Here is a 10,850-nt window from a genome sequence, read left to right as displayed (position 1 = left end):
ACCAAATTGAACTGTAAAATCGTCTCACATGAGTTTTTGTATAAGTCAACCGATGCAAAAATTTTGTACGGGTATTGTCTCTTTAATATTAGTATTATAATTTTAAAAGATCAATACGAAGACATAATTAGTATAAATAATATTAATACGATGATAAGATCAGCAGCGATGGAGATCAAAGTAATTACCCAAGGAATAGAATAATATGATGACATGATTTTCAGAATAATATAATTTGAATTTGAAAATAATAAAATTGTAGAGACCCCCCATTTTGAAGATTATGATACAAGTGAAAATCATGAGATATTAATATGAGATATTTTTATCTATAAAACGGATCAATCCGATCTATATATAGAGTTAAAAGTATATTTTTAACATAAGAAATAATATTTTTTCATGTAAGATATGACTTATAAAATTAACTCATGGGACGGTTTCAGAAGAGTTTTTGTAACAATAAATTTTTTGAGAGACAATCTCACGAATCTAAATTGGTTAAATGGATTAACGAGATCAATTTTACAATAAAAATAATATTTTAACATAAAAAAATAATATTTTTATAAATTAGGTCATAAATCCATCTCATACAATCATTCCACGTACGAGATGATCTTATGGGAGAGTTTGTGAATTAGAAATTCGTGAGTTTCCATATCAACTTTGTTTCAATAAATAAAACAATAAAAATATCAATATCATGATCAATTAAATGGCAATTTAGAGTTGCCACCACTTTTCCAAAAATGCGTGCATAAAAAAATATTTATTAATTAGTCTTTGTCATGTGAACCTGACCTTAAATTTAAGCCGATTTGGACAGCCAAGGTCCATAAATCAATTTCTATTTATTTATGTGTCGTGTGTTGATTTCAAATTTAATTATTAAGTTAAAAATAAGTATATGAATTTTGTGTTTTATTTAAACATTGGTTGTTTGATGGGACATGTCAGAATTTCAATATATAAACATAACCAAGTTGAAAATGTCATTGAGGTATCTAGACATGTTATTGTATGTACATGAGTATTGTCATTGAAACTGTAAATTTTACATTAATTTACTTCATTGGAAAATAGCATAAAAAAATAAAATGTGAAGCAAATTTTTTTGGTTCATTGACTTGTTCGATTTCGGGTTTTAGTTAACTAGATTTTCAAAGTTTTGTTTTGATATACTAACTTTTAATATTCGATTGACTTTTTCAATTTTGGGTTTTAGTTAACTAAATTTTCAAAGTTTGGTTTTGATATACCAACTTTTAATATTCGATTATTTTAGTTCAATTGTCAATGTGACATCAGAAAATACTGATTGACGTGACCTCGAATATGAAGAAAATGACTGACTTTACAGTTGTTATGACAACAATTAGAAGAAAATATTCAAAAATTAAAATATGTGTAACAAAACCAAAATTTGAAAACTTAATAGATCAAAACTCAAAAGTAGACAAATATTTAATGAAAAAATAATAATTTTCCCAGCTATAATTGGCTTGTATAAACACTTCCAGTTTTTCTTGATTATGGTACGAAGTTAGATATAAAAGCACTTCAAATTTTATTTTTTTGGAAAAAAGTTTATGAAACAGAGATCTTTAAATTACTTCTAAAGTAAAAGGCAATAACAATTTTATATTTGATTCTGCTAGCTTAGAAGAATTCTTTACTTTGGAAAATGAGAAAATAAACATAGAACATAAAAACTTAAACTATAATAATTATGTGGAGTATTAGTTAAATTAGTACTGCAACAGTACATAAATCATTGGAGTTCCTTCATTTCTTTCCCCACTTTTGTTTTTCTAGGAAGAAGTTTGGAGTTCCTTTTCTTGACATATATGCAATTATTATTTATTCATAATTTGACGTATAATTCTTGAAAATGCTATACCAACTGTTCTTTAAAATTATGCAGGAGGAGAAGGGCCAAGTTTCAATTCTTGTTAAATATTTTATTATTTTTGGTGGACTTTCATTATGTGTGATACCAACTTTTGCCTTGGGGAGTAATTCTTATGGGTGGGTTGGTTGGTCAAAATTCGGCAGTGTTTTTTCATGAACTTATTCCTCTTCTTGAGAAATTTTCAAGCTGCTCACGGTTTCACATAAGCCCAATTTTCCCCCCAACCAAATTGCACTTTTTATGGGCACTTTTGCAGTGCTGTGCAGATATTATTATATTTGATGCATCATCAAGGCTATGGGAAGCTAACACTTTTTCAAGCACAATCGGTTTTCTTGAGTTTATTATGTTTCATCTTTGATATTTAAGGTAATTTCTTGTTGAACTTGGTCAATTCAGGCATGTGAACTTGTTTTTTTGCATATGATTAATGTTTTTTTGCTGTAAACATCAGTTCTTGTCCTGTTTTCATGCTATGTAAACGTTTCTGTTTGAGTTATGGTGATGAAAATTTTTTTTAGAGATTGTATTTGATTCTCATGTAGCATCTTACATCAATGGAAAATCCCTATCACATGTCTGCTTGCAGGGTTGTCTGGAATTCAAGGTTTGCACCGAATTCTTGAACTCGGTATCTGATATGAGGGAGGCATTCCTTCTTACTTGGCTTTGTGAAATTTAGTCACCATCATGGGTGGTTGTGCATCAAAGCCACATAAAAAGCTGAAATCCAAGGCAAAGTACTTGTACAAGTCATGCAAGTTTCGCAGGAAGGTCGCGCCATCGACTTCGATAGGCCACAATACGGATGTGGGAGTTTACAGTGGTGACTTTACTTTCAGAGGTTTCGTTATGAATGACACTGATAGCCCGGAAATGATGAGGTTCAGGAGATCTCACGTGCCGAATTGCACTTTCCATCTGCCTGATCAGTTGCAAAGGAACCATAGAGAAGTTTGCGCGAATGGTACCTAAACTCAATCCTGTATCTGAGATTTTTCTTAAGACTTTAAGGCTGAATAAACATTAGCATATGATGAGCATTTAGCATTCACTTGAAGCTTCCATCTATATAATTTGGGGTGTCTTAGTTCAAGAGTAAAGATATGAGATGCAGGGGCACAAACAAAATGTTACAAGGAATGCATGACTTATATTGTCATTTGTGGAAAACTTTGGTTATAAGTCCTTGCTACTTGATGAAGGTAGTTCATAAATCCCCTTAAAAAGTTAAGCTGATAGAATATTTATTGATTTCTTTTAGCTGAAAAGCGGCAAGAGGAAGAATGGTTCGATTCTCGAAGCATCCTTGATTCTGATGCTGAAGATGATTTTGTTAGCATTGATGGAGGTTGTTTTCATTAAATTTATATATATCGTTTACCATTTGCCGCCGAGCGCTCTCTTATTTGGTAATCTTTTTGCCTTTTCTGGCAGATGGTTTCACATTTTTAGACAGTGCAACAGTGAGAACATCAAATAGCCCCGTGACTCAAAATGAAAGCAACTCATGCTTCACTGACTATGGATGCAATGAACAAAAGAGAGATTGCTGTCAAACAGATCAAGTTCTTTTTAGTAGTAAAGAAAACGTAGAATATGGCGTTAACAAGAAACAAAAAATTGATAGTTCTTGTATGGCAAAAGTTGAAGAAACCTGCACCAAGAGGATGATAGTGGATTTAGAGCATTTCGTAGATAAACACGATGATAACAAACCGGACCATTCATCAACTCTGTTTCGTTCTTCAGAGAACGTGTTGGACTTGAATCAGACTTCAGCATTTTCAGGATCAACATCAAAAGGAAAGAAGGCAACATTTATGGTGACTGCTGTGAAGAGGAAGCTTAGTGATGAAGATGGTCAGATAGAATTCCATTACTGTAAAATAACTAGTAACATGATGTTATTCAGTATATTTAAATGACAAATACGATGACCGGATTAAATTAATACGAGTATAGTTACAGGTTCCTCCAAGAGGTGTTTATATCATCCTAGAGCAGGTTTCCTAATTCCAGTGTCATTGGAGGATAAGCCAAATCAAGGCTGCTGGTGCCCCGTTCCACCTTCAGCCTTTAAGCTACGTGGGGAGAATTATTTCAGGTGTGTTTTCAATTAACTTCGAAAACATCATGATTTTTAGTTTTCTTTCAATGGCTTAGTGATTAGAGTATGCTTTCTTGACTGCAGAGATAAAAAGAAGTACCCTGCTCCCAACCACAGCCCATACATACCTATTGGCATGGACTTATTTGCCTCCCCTCGGAAGATACATCACATTGCGCAGCACATTGAACTACCCTTTGTCGGATCAGAATGTGAAATACCTTCAATACTCATCGTTAACATACAGGCAAAGAGTTCTCTCTTCGACTTTCAAAGTCTTGCATGTAGCCCAAGAAAATACATGTCTAACTTCTGATGTTTTTTGTTGCAGCTTCCTGCATATCCTGCTACCATGTTTGGAGATAGTGATGGGGAAGGGATAAACCTTGTGATATATTTCAAATTGTTGGAGAATTTTGAGAAAGAAACTTCTCCTTTATTTGTGGAAAGTATAAAGGTACTAAGGATCCACTCCGACCCAAAAATTTATGAGTCGCCTTGTGTTATTCGAAAAATACTCCAAATTTTATGCCTTCATTAAAAAGCTTTACAGAAATGCTAGCACAAGAATGATCTCTGGCACAGTTGCAAAATCTTGTTTACTGTGTTAACTTGGTAAATTGATACAGAGAATTGTTAAAAATGAAATGGAAGTGGTGAAGGGATTTCCAAAGGAATCTGTAGTCCCTTACAGAGAAAGACTAAAGATAATGGTCAATCCCATAAATCCTGAAGAACTCGGCTTGAGTTCTGCAGAAAGGAAGCTTGTGCAGGCGTACAAGGATAAACCGGTGCTTTCACGTCCCCAACATTCTTTCTACAAGGTATTTTTATAAAACGGTATGGATCCTCGTTTCAAACTTAAGAGTAAATTATCAAAAAATGATCCAAGCGATTATATTATTGAATTTTTAGCTTGAACTATAACATCATAACGATTCTTGTTTTCGGCTTAGAGTGTAACATCATGTTGACTCTTGTTTTTGCAGGGACCTAATTACTTTGAGATAGACCTTGATGTACATCGGTTCAGCTATATATGCAGGAAAGGACTTCAGGCATTTAGAGAGAGATTAAAAAACGGGATATTTGATCTTGGACTAACAATTCAGGTGATTCTTTGAGTATATATCTTCCAAGGATCTCTTACCTCTAAATTCTGCAGAACATAGTATTATACTTGACAAAGTCTCCATCCCGATCGTTTTCGTGTGTATGATTCTCATCAAATGCAAGTTGGAACAAATTATTGGAAGAGAATTGTTGGGTAGTAACTAGTGATAACTATCAGCTATCTTGTTTGGTGGCCTATGTGACACTGACACAATAATCAAAACATGATACTTTCACTTTGCTGCAGTAGGATTTTAAACATTTTGAGTTGCATTTTCGTTATCATGGACAAGATTGATGGCTGCAGGCACAAACCAGCGAGGAATTGCCTGAGAAAGTTTTGTGCTGCGTTCGACTAAACAAGATCGATCTTGTAAATCTTGGACAGATGCCAATACTTGCAACTGCTCTCTGTAATGAATAAGCTAAAGGGATACTTACTACACATTGTTGCCAAGTGCAATCAGATTAATCATCTGGAATATGTTGAGCCAAAGCAAGGAGTTGAGTTTCAGCAAATCTTGACTTGTTGATTGTATTCTTGAGTCCCAAGAGCCTCAAGATTCTTTAATTTGTGATCTTTCGAATCACTGTTTCTAAAAAGCATTTCGATAACAGAATCTCAATCTCTAGCTAATTTTATGGCATATACTTTTGTGTCGATATCTAAGACATCTTCAACACATTACGCTATATTAGCGTAACACTAACTTCAAAACATTATACTTTTTACACCAAATATAAAACTTATCTTCAACCCATCAACTTTAAACTTTACGCTAAAACGAATAGTCGGAGAATGTTTAATATTAATATTTTATTTACAACAAATAATAATTTATTTCACAAATTATTTAGTAACACTTTAATTAATATATCGATTAATATATCGATATATACACTAATTTATCTTTAAGTAATTTTTATAGTAAAATTCATTTAAATAATTAATTAATTTAAATTACTAATTAAATTTGTTTTAAATATTACTTGAAGAAATTTACATATTAAATTTAAAATTTACATCGTACGGTTTTTTTTTTCGTTGTTACATAACGTGTCAACTAATTAAATGATTGTTTTAAGCAATTAAATATGCAATTATAACATTATAATTAATTTATATATTTATTAAATAAAAGGTTAAATTTACGAAATAATATAATGACATTATTATTATTATTATCATTATTAGTATTATTATTAAACTTAAAAGCATTACATTAAAAGTTGCAATAATTAAATATTAAATAAAAACAAAATAAAAAACAAAACCATAACAATTATAATTAATAAATGGAAAACAAAGTGGTGTCGACAAAGGCCCTATATATACTATGATAACAACATATTTAAGGTTTAGAAAGTATTTGTTATTCTCTCTGTCTCATTGATATAGCAAGTGTGTGTACACCAATTAATAAAGTGTTTGAAAAAATAAATTTTAGAAAATAATTTTCTATTTTATCTTTATTTATGAAGATTTTAATAGAATAAAATAATTTTACAAATAGTTAATGACATTAATTTAATAGAAATAAATTGGTAAAAGAGTAGGAAAGGTAATATAAATTTAGAAACTAGACTATATGTAGGACAGATGAAAAATAAAATGTAGCCTAAATTGGATGGAGGAATATTGATTTTTTTTTAGTAATGCTACAGGTACAACAAAAATTGTACAAAAATTATTACATCATAAAAAAATTAATACAAAACTTTATTTATCAAATTTTATTATACATTAAATACAAAATCTCACGATATAACTGTTGTAAATATCATTGTGTGATATATTGGTTGTACCTTTAGCATTGTTTTTTAAAGATATTTTTCAATGAGGAAAAAAATGAGTGAAAATAAACCTTAAAATTTTAGGTTTTAATTCGTGGGATATTTCTCCGCTTAATGGTAATACATTGTAAATAGACCTGACCAAGGGTCGGATCAAAACCCGGAACCGGCCCGTGGTCAATGGGACGATTAACCGGGTCAATGGGTTTGACCCATAACCGTGTCATTATGAAACCCGCCGACCCGGCGGGTCTGACCCGGCGAGTCGGCCTGTTTTTAAATTATATATTTATTATTTTGTTAAAAATTTAAATATTATTATATAATATATTTAATACCCACACATGTTGGATTTAATATCAAGACCAACTGGTATTGAGACATCACTCTTGACACTAGGCCAATAGATCATTTGGTATTAGAATGTGATTGAACATAATTAAATGTAATAAATTTTGTATACAAGATGTTTAAATTGAAATGTAATAGATTTTTTATTGAGATAGATATAGTTTTTAATATAAGATGTTGAAAGTTGAAATATAATATATTTTTTATTGAATAAATGTAATAAATATTTTATTGAGATATATATTATTTTTAATATAAGATGTGAAAAGTTGAAATGTAATATATTTTTTATTTAATAAATATAATATATTTTTTATTGAGATAGATATAGTTTTTAATATAAAATGTTGAAAGTTGAAATGTCATATATTTTTTATTGAATAAATGTAATATTAGAAGATGTTAAAAGTTTAAATGTATATACTTTTTATTTAATAAATTTATATATTTTTTTATTGAGATAATGAAATATTTGATAGAGTTTTTAAAGTTCAATTGTAAAAGTTTTTTTAAAAAAAATTAATTTTTTTAAAAAAACAAGGGTTGACCCGTACCCGAAACCGGCAGTTAATCGAACCCGGACCAAAACCGCCGGTTCACCAACCCGGACTGGAACTGGCCAAGAGCGGGCCGGTTAAGGGTTGGTAAAATACCAACCCGGACCCGGCCCGTGACCAAGTCTAATTGCAAAGAACAAAAAAATCCTATCACCTCAACAAAGACCTGTTTTTTTTCATAAAATAAAAATTGAAATTGACTATTATGTCCAACATAGATAAATAAATAAAAATCTAAAAACACACTTAAAAATAGATAAATAAATAAAAATCTAAAAACAAACTTTAAAATAATGATAATGAAAAGTATTGAACCATGCACCTCTAACCATGCACTCGTCGTTGCTTCCGAAATGGGAGTTCGGATCTTTTGACCTGCTCTGTTTCCGAACTCATAACATGTGCAGTTCGGTGCTTCCGAATTGTAGTTCGATCTTCCGATCTCTCCGGTGGTTTTGAAGTCCGGAATTCATATTTTAATCCACTTGAATCATTTGATTTATTTAATTAGTAACCATTAATCATGTTTAATACTTAATCAACTAAAAACAAGGTACGGGTTACTACATTCTCTTCAACTTAAAAAATTTCGTCCTCGAAATTTAAGTCTGGGATAACAAATCAAGATAACTGAAAATCATGCTTTATTAATCAAAAGACATCATACATCTTTACATGATATCTGTAGTGACCCTTACCGAGATTACCTACTAAACAGAACTTAAACATGCAATTAACTTAATTAAACATATATTCAGAATAAACTGCGGAAGCAATAATCAAATATACAACCCCAAGGAAAGGAATCTGTAAATACCCCGAATAATTATACAACCAAATCGAATAGTGTATAATCCAAATACACCGTAAACAGAACCCTAGGCAGAATCCCAGCTGTCAACCACCGCCTAGTCCCTCCTGGATCCACCCGCATCATCCAATCGCAAACCTGCCCTATGGAATAGGGTGTCCAGATACAACAAAATACGAGATGTGAGCATAAAACGCTCAACACGAGAGTATGAGTATACTGTGTAAAAGTGAATGCAAGTGTACCATCTACTGACTAGAGGCCAAGGAACAGATAACAAAGACAGACCGGGCCCTGGTATGTAGCACGTTGTGTCATCGCTTCAGTAGGTGGCTCCCATACCAAAATACCAGTGGATACTCCGGACCCAAATCGATGGAAGTCCATCCACTAACAGGATAGAGTAAAACTCTACTAACAGACATCTCAAATGAGACAGCTCAATATGCAAATGAATGCAACATAAATCATGTCATATAAATCATGCAGTCACATAATACATGCATACTCAGTCAGGATATCTCGAACAGTACTTTCGTACCTCAACTACTAGGCAAGCTCTACCAGCTCAAGGTCCACGCTTAAAATCCGCACTATACTGCCAAATGATACTAATATCATTATAGTGCTTTAAAAGCCTTAACTAAGCTATTGCATACTTCTAAATATTTTTAGGAAGCCAAAGCTATACCTGCGTCCGTCGTTAGCCCTTTGATGTCAATGTCCTCAGAACTTGAGCACAACTCCGCTGCGACTCCCGAACGCCTCGCCGACCCTTGTTCCAAGCCTAGGAAGGCTAGAACTACTAATATAAGCCTATAATGAAGAGAGAACTCGTGGAATTGGTGCTGAAATGAGGCTCCTCGGCCCTATATTTATAGAACACGATCGGAACCTCCGTTGGCTCCATCGGAGCTTTCGTTTTGCCTCATCCACCACATGTCAAAATCTGATTGGATGGCTGCGGATAGACAAAATCGGAACCTCCGTCCCGAACCGGAGAATCCGATGTCTCACACGTCATGCATGACGTAATACTACCGGAGCTTCCGTTGCACACCGGAGCTTCCGTTCTTGCCAACGGAGCTTCCGTTCTGACCAACACCCAAATTGTTTAATTAGCACTGATTAATACCTTAACCACTTTATTTGGGTACGGGCTACTACATTCTCCCCCACTTAATATATTTTGTTCTCGAAATCAGATTTTAAGTACCGAAATTGAACAATACACAAGAACATTCTTTATTCCAATGAAACTTTACAAGGTATAACTTAGTACAATACTGAAATAACATCAAAATAACTCAGGATGTTCTGAACGCATCCTGCTCTCAAGCTCCCAAGTAGCTTCCTCAGTGCCTCGGCGTTTCCACTGAACTAAAACCAGAGGAATGACTTTATTTCGCAACACCTTGTCCTTATGATCTAAAATACTAACTGGCCTTTCTACATAGGTCAAATCAGCATCCACCTGAACCTCAGACGGTTGTAGAATGTGAGACTGATCCGCCACATACCCTCGCAACAGAGACACGTGAAACACGTCGTGGATACTGGAAAGATACGGTGGCAAAGCCAAACGGTAAGCCAGATCGCCAATGCTATCCAAGATCTCAAATGGACCGATGAATCTGGGAGACAACTTGCCCTTGAGACCAAATCTGAGAATCCTGCAAAAAGGTGAAACTCTCAGAAATATTTTCTCCCCAACATCGAACTGCAGAGGTCTACGTTTAGTATTAGCATAGCTAGCCTGACGATCCTGTGCAGTCTTAATCCGTTTCTTGATCAAACCAACAATATCAACTGCCTGTTGGATTAGCTCTGGTCCCTCAGCCTATCTCTCCCTCACTTTTTTTCAAAAGAATGGAGTTCGACAACTTCGTCCGTACAACGCCTCAAAAGGTGCCATCCCAATGCTACTATAATAGCTGTTGTTGTACGCGAACTCAATCAATGACAAATGATCTTGCCATACTGAACCAAAATCCATGGTACACGCCCGAAGCATATCCTCCAAAGTACGGATAGTGCGCTCTGTCTGACCATATGTCTCCGGGTGATAGGCAGTACTCAAGCTAAGAGTATTGACCATGGCACGCTGAACGCTCCCCCAAAATCTGGAAGTAAACCTGGGATCCCGATCGCTGACAATGCTCACCGGCACTCCATGAAGTCGAACGATCTCCTGGATGT

General features: G+C 33.6%; 1 protein-coding gene across 2 annotated transcripts; it reads left to right on the top strand.

The window, feature by feature from the left end:
- Positions 1-1,883: 1,883 nt before the first annotated feature.
- LOC140874734 (uncharacterized) lies at positions 1,884-5,784 on the top strand. Of its 2 annotated transcripts, XM_073278102.1 has the most exons (10): positions 1,887-2,284; positions 2,505-2,882; positions 3,180-3,266; positions 3,353-3,778; positions 3,887-4,022; positions 4,110-4,272; positions 4,357-4,482; positions 4,655-4,849; positions 5,015-5,137; positions 5,446-5,784. In XM_073278102.1, the coding sequence occupies exons 2-10, from the start codon at positions 2,606-2,608 to the stop codon at positions 5,560-5,562; spliced, it is 1,650 nt and encodes a 549-aa protein (XP_073134203.1). In that variant the 5' UTR covers positions 1,887-2,284; positions 2,505-2,605; the 3' UTR covers positions 5,563-5,784. The 2 variants fall into 2 exon arrangements, with proteins under 2 accessions (XP_073134204.1, XP_073134203.1); XM_073278103.1 differs by lacking the exon at positions 5,446-5,784 and having other exon boundaries at positions 1,884-2,284; positions 4,655-4,865.
- Positions 5,785-10,850: the final 5,066 nt, after the last annotated feature.

Source organism: Henckelia pumila, chromosome 1 (assembly GCF_033568475.1).
Source record: "Henckelia pumila isolate YLH828 chromosome 1, ASM3356847v2, whole genome shotgun sequence".
Taxonomy (NCBI): Eukaryota; Viridiplantae; Streptophyta; class Magnoliopsida; order Lamiales; family Gesneriaceae; genus Henckelia; species Henckelia pumila.
This window is presented reverse-complemented; position numbering and strand designations above follow the sequence as displayed.

Bases quoted from the DNA above. Each gene is read 5' to 3' on its own strand.
- LOC140874734 (XM_073278102.1), top strand. From the start codon at position 2,606: ATGGGTGGTTGTGCATCAAAGCCACATAAAAAGCTGAAATCCAAGGCA. The intron at 2,883-3,179 runs GTACCTAAACTC...GATTTCTTTTAG, and splicing joins TAGAGAAGTTTGCGCGAATG to CTGAAAAGCGGCAAGAGGAA. The intron at 3,779-3,886 runs GTCAGATAGAAT...GTATAGTTACAG, and splicing joins GAAGCTTAGTGATGAAGATG to GTTCCTCCAAGAGGTGTTTA.